This window comes from Psammomys obesus, unplaced genomic scaffold (genome assembly GCF_907164565.1).
Source record: "Psammomys obesus unplaced genomic scaffold, mPsaObe1.curated_primary_1811, whole genome shotgun sequence".
Classification (NCBI taxonomy): domain Eukaryota; kingdom Metazoa; phylum Chordata; class Mammalia; order Rodentia; family Muridae; genus Psammomys; species Psammomys obesus.
This window is the reverse complement of record NW_026590701.1, coordinates 7,805,787-7,819,259: the sequence shown is the minus strand read 5'-3', so window position 1 is coordinate 7,819,259 and position 13,473 is coordinate 7,805,787. Positions and strand designations below refer to the sequence as shown.

General features: G+C 43.2%; 1 protein-coding gene across 12 annotated transcripts in view; it reads left to right on the top strand.

Moving 5' to 3' along the window:
* Positions 1–373: 373 nt before the first annotated feature.
* Positions 374–13,473, top strand: part of LOC129677894 (histone-lysine N-methyltransferase, H3 lysine-36 specific-like) — a 41,979-nt gene continuing 28,879 nt past the window's right edge. For 5 of the 12 annotated variants that reach the window (XR_008720292.1, XR_008720288.1, XR_008720290.1 and 2 more), the window contains exons 1-2: positions 620–1,054; positions 1,896–2,804. Coding sequence is in view for 6 of the 12 variants with exons in the window: in XM_055608566.1 (XP_055464541.1) it covers positions 2,508–2,540; positions 2,715–2,804 (123 nt within the window). In the remaining 6 variants the exon portion in view is untranslated. The other 7 variants (XM_055608562.1, XM_055608569.1, XM_055608566.1 and 4 more) reach the window with 6 other exon arrangements.

The following is a 13,473-nucleotide window of genomic DNA, read 5'->3' as shown; positions in this document are numbered from 1 at the left end:
GCAAATTCCAGGTTTTCACTGATTAGCCTTTGCTTGGGGTGGTAGTTAAATTTTGCTGGGTTTTCTCCAGGCTATTCCTTGGGTCAGGGACTCCATTGTCTTCTTTCTGGAAATGGTGATCTATGTTCTAGTTCCTGGGACTGGTGGTTTTTGCTGAGGGGGTGGAGTGGGGGAGGTGTTGGGGGTCAGGCCTGGTTCTCTCACTGGAACCTAAGATGCCCAGCAGCCCTGGGCCTCAGTCAGGCCAGGTGTCTCCGGGGTTGGCGTTCAGGAGGAGGGTGCAGTGGCTGTGTGCGAAGTAGGTGAGGGGATCACAGTGCCACCCATGATGCCTGCAGGCCCCTAAGCTGCCATGGGAGCCTGCCTCCAGTTCAGCCCAGAGGGCAGGGCTTGCCATTGCCAGGCCTGAGTGGCGCACAGGGGAGGACAGGGTGCAGCAGCTGAGCCTCTGCTGATTGGGCCTCCCTCCCCAGCCCACCAGCCGGACTTCACCGGCCCCTAAAGGGAGAGGCGTGGGAGTGCGCTCGCAGGGGCGTACGGTGGGGGAGGGAGCACGCGCGCCTCCTGGGCTCCTGCCGCTCTCGGGCCGGCGAGGCGCGCTCTCCTTGGTACGCGCTAGGGCGCAGGGGCGCGCACGGTGTGGGTGCGATGGGGAGGAGGAGGAATAGGCCGGGCTCGTCGCATTCGCTGCCTCCTCGCCTGAAGAGATGCGAAGGGGAGTGGGAGGCTTGGCTAGCGGCTCCTCGCGCCGGCCTCCGCTCTGCTCAAGCCCCGCTGTGATAAGGGTCCCCCACCCCCAGCAGGCTCGGGAGGGGTTACGGGCACGGTAACTAGAGCGCAGGGCGGGCGGGGGAAGGGAGGAGACAGGAAGATTGGTGGTGGCCGAGAGGTGAGGGCCGCGCTGGAGGGCCGCGCGGAGTCGGCGACGCTGCTGCAGCCGCGGCTGCCTCCCCCGCCTCCCTCCTTCCCGGCGGGCCTCGGGCCTGGCCAGGCGGGCCTGCGGCCAGCTTCCTCCCGGCGCGGTGCGGGCACCCCGGCTTCTGTTTGACCCCAGGTAAGCTGGCTGGCGGACACGGGAATGGCCGCCCACCCTCCCGCAGCAAACTTTGTTCACGGCTGAGTGCTGACGAGCGCCAGCAGCGCTGCGGGGAGGTGCCCCCGAGGCTGCGGGAAGGAGCGCGGCCCGGTGAAGCGGCCGCCGCCGCAGCCATGTTTGTCAGCTGCTGCTACCGGGCTGGGCTTCGCGGGCCGCCTCGGGTGCCCTCCCGGGGCCGTGCCCGGCCTCGCGGCCCTTGGAGCTGAGAATCCCAGTGTGTTTGCCCTCGGGAAGGCAAGCTCCGGCGCACCCGCCTCGGCTTACTCGCTCGACGCCAGCTCACGGTTGCGGTAAAGGCTCGGGCACCGGCGGGGCGCTGGGTGCAGCGCTATGGTGACCGCTGCGTCCAGCTTGCGAAAGGAGAGGGGACACCTTTTTATGCAGCGTCCAGAAGCTGCCCCTGAAACCCACAACCCCGTCCCTTTCAAGAGATTTGGCTGTCGGACCTTGGGCGTGGGGAGCGGGAGAGGAGGGCTGTCGTTTGAGAGCTGGGAGTTTAGACTCCCGAACAACTTTAATCTTAGTCGTGTCTCCCCCCCCCCCCCCCCCCCCGTGCCCACCAGTCTGCAGTGCAGGGAAGGAGAACGGGCTGCTTCCATGTGGCAGGATTTACCCATCTCCGGGGAAGATGTAGTCCTTGGAGACCCACTGGGGCCATTTTCCTGTGTCATCCTGGAGAACTTTTTATGTCCTTGGAAGTGCAGCAGAAAGGCCACTAGGGCTTCAGAAGTGTCAGCCATTTTAAAGAGAAGAGCCAGACTGTTAACTCAGAATAATTGTTGTGCTTCTTGGATTTCAGGTTGATGTGGGCACAGTATGGATCACACTTGTGAACTATCTAAAAGAAATTGTCTGCTGTCCTTTCCCAATCCAGTGGATTTAGATGCCCCTGAAGACAAGGACAGCCCATTCGGTAATGGTCAATCCAATTTCTCTGAGCCACTTACTGGATTGCAGTTACTGACTGCAGTGGAACATCCCAAAATGCTTATGGACAAGATTCTCCATCTTGTTACATTCCACTGCTGAGACTACAGGATCTGGCCTTCAGGATCAATGTAGAGTATTTAAGTGGGTCTGTTGATGGATCAGAGTCCTTTCAAGACCCTGCAAAAAGTGTCTCAAGAGCTCAGTCGCCAAATGTTTGCACTTGTTTGAATCCTAATGGTCCAGCAGCACTTGCTCTGAAACAGGAGCCCTCTTGTAATAACTGCCCCAAACTCCAGTTAAGAGTAACAGAGACAACCAAGAATGGCTTTCTGCACTTTGAGAATTTTGCTTGTGTGGACGATGCAGATGTAGATTCTGAAATGGCCTCAGAACAGCCAGTCACAGAGGATGAGCTCTTTGAGGAAACTCAGACCAGTGCCGCCTGCAATTATGAGCCTAAATCAGAAGTATAGAAGTGGCCATGGGAAGTGAGCAAGACCAGAGAGTAGACACGGTGAAGTCAAACAGCCATTCTTGCCATTAGCTCCTTCACCAAAAATCAGGAAAATAAAAGAAGTGAAGTGGATGTACACAATGAAAGACAGTCCTCCTCCCAGCCTACATTTCACTAGGAGACACAAACATTACCATAGAAGAACAATTTAACTCAATACATTTACCTTTTCAGGATGATCCAGACTCCAGCACTAGTACATTAGGAAACATGCTAGAATTGCCTGGAGCTTCCTCATCATCTGCTTCACAGGAATTGCCATTTGTAAGCAATTTTTGGTACAACTTAAATATAAACTTGAATGTGTGTGTAGGTATATATATGTGTATATATGTATATGTATATATGTGTATATATATATATCTATATGCCACTTAAAGGGAAACTACAGTTTGTTTTTGTTGTCAATTCATAGTTAACGATGAGCTTTTTTGGGAAAATTTGCTTTCATTTTTAAACCATATCCCTGTGGTGTGAGTTTGGTTCTTTATAGTTTATCCCAAATTGCTTCATTGAGGACTGGCTAAGTGTTAACCTCTAAGGGCGTTTATAAACCTGAGCTCAGATTTATATTTTCAAGATACGGGTAGGTAGGTATACATCTTTTACCTGTGAAAAACAAAACAACAAAAATTTAGAGGCTTTGGTCTGCGGATGCCTGTGTGGAGCCATAAAATGGCTGCTTGATTCTAGCCTGCTTGGAATCCACGAAGCACAGTGTGCTTAACACGACGTGGTGATTTTTCACTCCTGGACCGCAGTTGTTCTTTGATTGTTAGAGGTTTGCTCAACCATTTAGATTTGGCAGGTATAGTATGAAAACTTCACTCCTGCTTTGAGAATTTTTTTGAGAATGTCCTGCTCTGTGATTTTCACTGAAACCTGTTCCTCCCCCCGAATTGCCCATTCTTACCCCTTATAAGCTGTAACCTAAAGATTACATTAAACGGAGACTTGATCAGAATACTGTCTTGTCTCCATTCTTCTAGTCTCTTGTTCTACCCCATTCTCACCCCTCTCTTAGGATCTCGTTTGACTGACCTGCAGGATGGGTCAGATGCTGACAGTGCAGGTGACCAGGGTGTGATTGGAGTCCTGTGTCTGGATAAAGCATGACTTGTTTCTCACAGGCCAGACTTGCTGCAGGATGACCTGCATTTTAGGCACAGATTTAACTTGGCTAAGATGGGAAACTTTCTTGGCCAGCACTCAAAATTTAAAGTAGGTTAAATTTTTTTCTGAACTACTTGTAAAGTTACAGCGCCCTATGCCTTTGATAACTGCCACCACTGAGTTAGGCTTCATAAGCTCTTCGAAGTGTTAAAATTTGGAGTGTCTGTAGATACGCAAGCATTCATGTACGTATAGAAATGAAGAAGAATACATGAATTTCTTAATGTTCTCTAGAGTTGCTCGCAGGTGATAAAGGCTAAAGGTCTTGTGTTTTAGAATTTCTTCAATAGTTAAATGAGCAGTTGGCCTCTTTAGCCCCAGTTTCATCACTACTTGATTTCTGAAAGACCACTTTTAGCTTTACATATTTGATTCTGATTTTGTTTCTGCTCTAAACTATATTGTCATGGACACTGGTAATGTCCCAAAGAGGATGGTTTTTGTGGGGAATCAACAGATGCCTGAAAATACAACATAGACTTTATAAGACATTTTTATAGTATATAGATGATTATTTTGAGGGCATTAAAATTTATTTTACCTTATCTCTAAAGTTGCAGACAGAATGTGGGTGTTTCAACTTTGTTTTGGTTGATTGATAACAGCTATGGCTTAATACTTTGGTTTCTTAGGTTGGCAGTTACAGATTTTAAAAACTTGTGGTCGATATCTTGAATTTATGTATTATTATTCTGGATGTATATTAGAGTATATAGTTCATTTTGAAAACCTGCAGCTCAAAGAAAGCTTTTCTTTGGGTTTGTGTTGGTATTTATAGTACATGTGTGTAGTTTTGTCCTTGTTTTCACAGATGCATTAGATTTGAGGGTAGAGATAGATTCAGTAGAAGCATACAATAGAAATGTAAACCTGTGTAGGTCTCATCAGGTATATGTAGTCTAGTATTGGTTCTACTAACTCCAGCTGGACAGAGTGGCTCACATTTCTAATCTCAACCTTCTGGAGGGTGAACACTTTGAGTTTGAGGCCCACCTGGGTTACATAATGATTTCTAAATCACCTGGTCTACAGTGTAAGACTCTCAAAAAACTACCCTCCACCCCTTCCCCCAAATCGTTTGAGTGTATTATGTGTCTAACATGGTAGTTGACAAACTTGTATAAATATAGAACATTTTATTTCCTTCCTTTTCTTCCTAATACAAACCTGTATACATTGTATGTATTAGGTGACAGCTTGAAAAAAGATTGATCTCAGAGTTTTTTGTCATATTGAGTGGACCTTCATAGCCTTGTAATAAAAAGAGATGCCATAGAAGACGTAGGTCAAAGCCATCCAGATGTGGTATCTCATGCCTACTTCTTAGTACTCAAGAAATTGAGGCAGAAAGGGTTGCCCTGAGGTTGAGGCCAACCTGAGCTACAGTGATCAAAACAAACAAAAATGTGTGTTTTCATGGTACTTGAGACTTTCAATCAGAATTGAGTACTGATGGTGTCCTCCTACTGTCTGGGTTCTGGGGATTAAGCTAAGGTCGTCACGCTTGGTTTTCTTCTGTGTGTCATATCCCACCAGTTTGCCTGTGTGTGTGTGTGTGTGTGTGTGTGTGTGTGTGTGTGTGTATGCATATGTATATGTTTGTTTTGAGACAGAGTTTCTCTGTGTAGCTTTGGTTGTCCTGGAACTCACTCTGGCCTCAAACTCATAGAGATTTGCTTGCCTTTACCTCCTGAGTGCTGGGATTAACGATGAGGGTCACTACTGCCCAGCTCCTATGTATGTTTTTGAGACAGGGTGTTATATATAACTCTTGACTGCTCTTGAACTTGTATATAGCAGAGAATGACCTTGAGCTTCTGATCCTTCTGATTATAGCTCAAAAGGTAGAGTTACAGGTATGTTACCACCCCTGGTTATGCTTGCTCTGTATCCTGGACAGGCCTCAAACTCAAAATTCCGCATTATAGTCATGTAATGTTTGCTCATCTACTTGCATCGATTTATTTAACTACTGCTTCACTGTGTGAAAACTGTCTGTAGATGACTTTGGAACTTTTAACTAAGAAATTTTGATTGCAGACTGATCTTTTCACCTTATGTCATAGTCATTGAAAATATAGTATTAAACTGGATGTTATGAGATATATCAGTAATCCCAGCAGTTTGGAGACTGAAGACAGGATTTGATTTTGAAGCCAGTCTTGGCTACAAAATGAGGTTTAAATGCTAGGTGTTGTAGCATAGCAAAGGCAGAAGCAGGTAGATTTCTTGAGTTCCACGGTAGCCTGGTGTGCATATAGAGTTCAGGGTCAGCCAGGGCTACACAGTGAGATGCTATTACAAAAAACGGTATAGGGGACACACACACACACACACACACACACACACACACACACACACACTATCAATGACTCAGCATTTAAGAGTACCTGGTGCTCTTTTAGAAGACCCAGATTTGATTCCCAGCATCCGTATTAGGCAGTTCACGGGTGCCCATAACTCCAGATCCAGGAAGATGTGGTATCTGGTCTCCATGGTCACACACACTCCTACCTATACACATACTTTCATACCTATATGCATCCATAATTAAGAATATAAATCTCGTGAGGCTGGAGAGATGGCTCAGCAATTAAGAGCACTGGCTGCTCTTCCAGAGGACCCAGGTTTGTTTCCGAGTACCTACATTGTGGTTTACAGCCCTCTATAACTACAGTCCCAGGAGATCTCACTCCCTCTTCTGGCCTTAGGCGCTGCCTGCATGTGGTACACAGATATACATGCAGATAAAATGCTTATTCACAAAATAAAGTGGAAAAGAGTGAAAATAAGAATCTTGATTAAAAAGCCAGATGTGAGGCTGGAGAGGTGGCTCAGAGGGTCCTGAGTTCAATTCCCAGCAATCACATGGTGGCTCACAACCATCTATAATGATATCTGGTGCCCTCTTCTGGCCTGCAGGAGTACATGCAGACAGACCATTGTATGCATTAAAAAAACGTGAAGTCAGGCATGGTGGTACGCATCTTTAATCAGACCACTAGGGAAGCAGAGGCAGCTGGATAGCTGTGAGTTTCAAGGCCAGCCTGGTCTACAAAGTGAGTCCAAGACTACACAGAGAAACCGGTCTTTAAAAAAAAAAAAATCTTAAAAAAAAAAACGAAACAGATAGTGGAGTGACTCATGCCTGTAATCCCAGAACTCTGAGGTATAAAGATTGGTAAATTCAGGTCAGATTGGGTTACATAGTATGTCCAAGAGCAGCTTGGAATGCATAGCAAGGTATTCTTTCTTTTCTTTTTCCTTCTCACACATGCATACACACAAATAACCTCCAAACCAAAATGCATAACCAAATCCAAAACAAATCCCAGCAATGGGAGTTTATTTTGGCAGTAGTAGATTACTAGAGTACTTTATTCCTATTCATAGGGTCCTAGGTTCCATGTAAAATAAAAAGCAAAGCAAGGTAGTGCTCATGAGTTGAACATACTTCCTTTTTGTTTCTTGAGACAGGGTTTCTCTGTGTAGCCTTGGCTGTCCTGGAACTCACTCTGTAGACCAGGTTGGCCTTGAACTCAGAGATCCACTTACCTCTGCTGGGATTAAAGGCTGTCACCGCCTGGTGGTAAATTTACCTTTCATTACTAAGTGTGTATAAAGTTAGAGGACAACTTGTGGGAGTCAGTTCTACTATGTGGGTTCTGGAGATTCAGCTTAAGCTGTTTATCTCCATGCCCTTTCTTAGGTCAGGTCTCTTGTATTCTCTGTATTCCAGGCTATCTGGCCCTTGAGTTTCCAGGCAGTTCTTCTGTGTTTGCCTCAGAAAAGCTGGGATTACAAGTGCAGACCATGGCATCTGGCTTTCTGGGGAACTTCTTGGGATTGGAACTTGGTCAGGCTTGAAAGGCGAGACCCACTGAACCATTTCCTAAGTCCCCTGCATTGTGGTTTTTTTTTTTTTTTTCAGGGGGGGAGGCTAGTTCAAGATGGGGTCTCTGTAGCCCTGGCTGTCCTGGAACTTATTGTGTAGATGAGGTTGGCCTTGAACTGAGAGATCCCCCTGCTTCTGCCTCCTAAGTGCTGGGATTAAAGACATGTGCCACCACCATATGGTTCCTTCTTTGTGGTTTTAATTTATACTTTTGCTGATAGGTTAATGCATGCTTTTTCTCAAAGGTTTGATGTATATTGGTATTTTTGCTTTCATGAATATGTATTACATGACTGTGCTGTGCCATTGAAATCTAAAAGTGTGTATCATACCTTTTGGAAGTTGGGTTACCAATAGCTGTGAGCTGTTCTATGGGTGCTGGGAACTGAATCCAAGTTCTATGGAAGAACTTCTGAGCCATTTGTCCTGTCCCATGCATATTTGCTATTTGCATTTTTTTTACTGAATATGTTAATATATTTTGTCTGTTTTCATATTGGATTATGTAGGAGTAGTTGTATTAGTGGTGATGATCGTGGTAACCATTTTACTAGTATAGTATAGTCCAGGTATAGTATAGTTCGACTCTCCTGCCTTAGCCTACCATGTGCAGAGATCTTCATCCTCAGAGGTTTCATTTGTAGGGTTGGTTAATGCTGGCAATTGTATTTAGGTTTCCATACATGATAGGCAGGTGCTTTACCACTTTTACATTTTATTTTGAGGCAGGGTCTTGGTAAGTAGTCTGGTTTGACCTTGAATTTACTATCTTCCCATCTCAGCCTTCTGAGTATCAGAAGGATCCCTATGCTGTAAGACTCAGTAAATTTTTAAGAGTTGTGTATCTATATTCTAGATGATGTACTCCCCTCGACCCACCCTGCGACAGGGTTGCTCTGTGTATCCCTGGCTGTCCTGGAACTAGCTCTGTAGACCATGCTGTCCTGAAACTCAAAGTTCTGCCAGCCTCTGCCTTTGAGAGTTGGGATTAAAGGCTTGTGCCACTACCGCCTGGTGATGTACATTGTTTTAATGACTCCGTGAACCATTATTTTACCTTTTCCCCTTTGATTTGAGACAGAATCTCGAGTGTATAGCCCAAGCTGACTTCAAACTCATTGAATAGCTGAGGGTCATCTTGAATTCCATAATGTTCCTTTCTCCACCTCTAAGGTAATTACATTATTTTGAGATGATGTCTAGAAAACTAGTCCTAGAACTTACTGAGTAGGCAAGGTTGACCTAGCTCACAGTTCTACCTTCTTTTGCCTCCCAAGGGCTGAGATTAGTGATGTGGATCAGCTATACTGGGCTACTTACATTTTTTGATCCTATAGTTTTGTTTTGTTTGTTTTTTTGATTTTTCTAGACAGGGTTTCTCTATGTAGCACATACCACCATACCCAATTTAGGTAATGGAGACTTGGGCTCTGTACTTTGGGAAACACTCCAGCAACTGAGCTGCATCTCTCCAGGAATTGAAAAGAGCGCTGGAAGACTGGTGGCCAATGGAAAAAGGGAGGGGTTGCTATAAGGATAAAATATATTTTGGAGGATGAACTATTTTAATATATTAAATTAAATTATAAATAATTATCACTGGTTATGTGATAGCTCTTACATATCAGGAACAGTCTAAGTAGTCACCTTTTCTAAGTTATGAGAGTATTTTCTTATGTCATCTCTGATTTCTTTCTGTGCTGTAATTGGAGCTGTTATGGCTCTCTGCTGTAAGTGGAGGACATTAATGTCACACTAATCTTCATTGACAGTTTATACCTAAAGCGTTTTTTATTGTATTTTTTTTTATACCTTTAAATTTTTATTTGTAGGCAGGGAGTGGCCATTATGTGCCTTCTATCCTAGCACATGGGGAAGTACAGACTGGATCAGTGTAAGTTCCAGGCCAGCAGGGACTGCATAATGAGACCATGTTAGAAAACAATAAAAGGCCATTTATACTTCTATATAAAATGTAGTAAAAACCTGTGTTTTGTGGATATGTGTGCAATGTCAGCTTTCAGGAGGGTGGGCAGAAAGAATGGGATGTGCAAGGGCTTGTCTCAGAGGCCAGTGCAAAAGCTGGGTACATGACAGCTTAAGCTTGTAGTCCTAATATTCAGGAGGCTGAGGCAGCTGGGATTTTTGAGTCTTCAGTTATGGTTTAGCCTGTATTAGAGGGGTGATCTGTTTTATGCTTCTTCCCTATTAAAATTAATATTTTCTTGCCTTTACTAGAGATTGGACCCAGGGAATAATAAGGCCCCCATAATAGGCAAGTCCTCCATATTCCTAGCCTTACATAACTTTTTTTATAATTAGTATATCAGATAATGACTTATAACATGCCACGAGCAGTTAAAAGGTAATAGAATTCTGTTTAAAGATATTTTTGAGCTCTGAAGCTCAAGCTAACCTTAAATTAAAGATTCTTTTGTCTTCCTCTCCTTAGTGTTAGGGTTATAGGGGTATTCCATCAGAACTGGCTTGAAGTGTTTTAGAAACAGCTTAAGGGTAGAAGTGTTACTGTACAAAAAGGTTAAATTCAGATCTGATGTTGGTTCTTTGTTAGGGGTGATATAGAGTCATTGGTTTTTAGATGGGATCTCTCTGTGTAGCCAAGACTTGCCTCAGACTTCTCCAGTCTTGGCCTTTCAAGCACTAGGATTATGTAGCACGATTACGTAGCACGAGTTGCTATGCCCATCTGTAACTGAAGTTTTGATAGGTAGGCACGATATCAGGTTTATAGTTATGTATAACATTATTTTCTAAGGATGAACTCTCACAGGATAAAATAACTTTTTATAGTTCTTGGTAGGCTTACATCTGCTTTGATTTTCATAAAGAATTGTAACAATTTAGGGGCTAGAAAGATGGCTCTGTGGTTAAGAGCTATTACTACTCTTATAAAGAACCTGATTTTGATTCCTAAGCACCTATGTTAACAGCTTACAACAACCTGTAGCCCCTACTCCAGGGGATCTGATGTCCTCACTTTCCTCTGTGGGCCTGACACACATATGCACACATAAATAAAAATTAATTTTTTTTGCAATGTGTATTTTTTTTTGAGACAGGGTCTCACTATGTAATCTTGGCCAGCATGGAACACATATATAGACCATGCTGGTCTCAGAAATCTAAAAATTTAGAACTCTCCCTACCGCTTCCTTTTGAGTGCTAGGATTAAAGTTCTGTTTCACCATACCCGGCAAAAATATATTTAAAAAAAACCTGTACTAGTCATGCTGAGTGGCACACGCCTGTAATCCCAGTATTTGGGGAGGCAGGTGGATCTTTGTGAGTTTGAGGCCAGCATGGTCTACAAAGCGAGTCCACGACAGCCAAGGCTACATAGAGAAACCCTGTCTCAAAAACAAAAAACAAACAACAACAACCTGTGTCTAGCATTTGCTCACAATTTGGCTAGCACTAGGTTTTATGCTTTGTTTTCTTTTTTCCTTTTTGAAACATGGCTTCAACATGGTTTTATGTATTCTAGGCTGACTTCAGATAATTAGCTGTTTTGTTGAGGTTGACCTTGATCTGGCGATCTTCTTGTGGTTACCTCCAGAGAGCAGTGATTACAAATGTGTACCCTGGTGTACCCAGGGGTGCGGGTGCATAATTTCAGGTTACATTCATGTTAAGCTGCATCTCTATTACAAATCAAAATTTTCTTTGTCTTGTTTGAAACAGGGTCTTACCATGTTGCTCAAGGTAGCCTGGAAACAGGCTAGTTTATAGTTTTGGTGATCTTCTGTAGTATCTGTCTCCTTTCTTTCTTTCTTTCTCCCACTCCCACACCTACCCTCCACACACACACACATATTTGTTTTTTGAGGCTTCTTTTCTGTGTAACACTGGAACTGAATTGTGGGAAGAAAGCATGCACTACCACACTCATCATAAACCACATTTTTTTTCTTGTAAATAATTAGTTTTATTTATCTATCTATATAGATATATTTATTTTACAAAAGAGAGATTTATATCATGAATGTCCATAATTTAAAAAGGAGTCAATTTATATGAGTCCATCTCTAAGCTCCAAAACATGCATTGCTTTATCAGCTTACAAAACATTTCCCAAAATAAATAGTTGAAGAGATTTGCTTTTTCAAATCATATTTTAATATTTTGAGATTATAATTACATAACTTTCCCTTACCTTTCCTCCTTTCAGATTCCTCCCACATATTACTCTTTCATATTCGTGCCCTTATTTTTTTTAAATGTGTTCTCTTTTTTTTTTAATTTTTTTTGAATTTTATTTTTTTTCTTATCAGTTACATTTTTATTAACTCTGTATCCCAGCCGTGTCCCGATCCCTCATTCCCTCCCAGTCCCTCCCTCCCTCCCTCATCTCCACCATGCCCCTTGCCAAATCCACTGATAGGGGGGACCTCCTCCCCATTCATCTGATCCTGTTTTATCAGGTATCTTCAGGACTGGCTGCAAAGCTCTCCTCTGTGGCCTAACAGGACTGCTCCTCCCTTGGGGGGTGGGGAGGCCAAAGAGCCAGTCATTGAGTTCCTGTTAGAAATAGTCCTTGTTCCCCTCACTATGGGAAACCAATTGGTTACTGAGCTACCACAGGCTACATCTGAGCAGAGGTTCTAGGTTGCATTCATACATGGTCCTTGGTTGCATGTCAGTCTCAGAAAAGACCCTGTGCCCAGATATATTTGGTCCTTGTGGAGCTCCTATCCTTTCCTCATCAGACTAACTCCCCTTCTTTCTTATGATTCCCTGTACTCTGCCAAAGGTTTGGTCATGAGTCTTTGCTTTGAAAACATTGCTAGTTAGAGTCTTTCAAATGCGCTCAGTAGACTCCTGTCATATGTTCAATGCGCATCCCATCTGTCTTTCAAAACAAGGATTGATAATCTTACCCCATGTCCACTCTCTTGATTATCTTTTTTAGGTGTATAGATTTCATTATGTTTATCATCTCTTATAGGTCTATATAAGTGAGTATATACCGTGTTTGTCTTTCTCCTTCTGGGATATTTCACTCAGGATGATATTTTCTAGATCCCACCATTTGCCTGCAAATTTCATGATTTCCTCCTTTTTGATTGCTGAGTAGTATTCCATTGTGTAAAAATACCACAATTTCTGTACCCATTCCTCTGTTGATGGACATCTGGGTTGTTTCCAGGTTCTGGCTATTACAAATAAAGCTGCTATAATCATGGTTGAGCAAATATCCCTTTTGTGTACTTGAGCAAAGTTTGGGTATATACCTAGCGGTGGTATAGCTGGGTCTTGAGGAAGCACTATTCCTAATTGTCTTAGAAAGCGCCAGATAGATTTCCAGAGTGGTTGTATCAGTTTACATTCCCACCAGCAGTGGAGAAGGGTTCCTCTTTCTCCACAACCTCTCCAGCATGTGTTGTCCCTTGAGTTTTTCATCTTGGCCATTCTGATGGGTGTAAGGTGATATCTCAGGGTCGTTTTGATTTGCATTTCCCTGATGGCTAATGAGGATGAGCATTTCTTTAAGTGTTTCTCTGCCATTCGATATTCCTCTGTCGAGAATTCTCTGTTTACACAGCCCGGTTTAAATTATGAACAAAGGGTAACATTTTTATAAACATTTCAATCATGACAAATGACTTCTGATTGCATTTTACTACAAAATATATTTGTAACATGAACATTGAGAATATTCTACTTTCATTTCAGTGACTCTGTTTGAAATATAAAGATTAATTAAAGGGATTTATTGGGTGGTTATTTTTAGTAATTGTGTATTCAGTATGGAGTACATGTTTACCAGGAATATTAAAATTGGCTTTTGTTATTACTTTTTCTGATAGTGCAGTTAAAATCTAGAAAGACCTATTTTTATGAAAG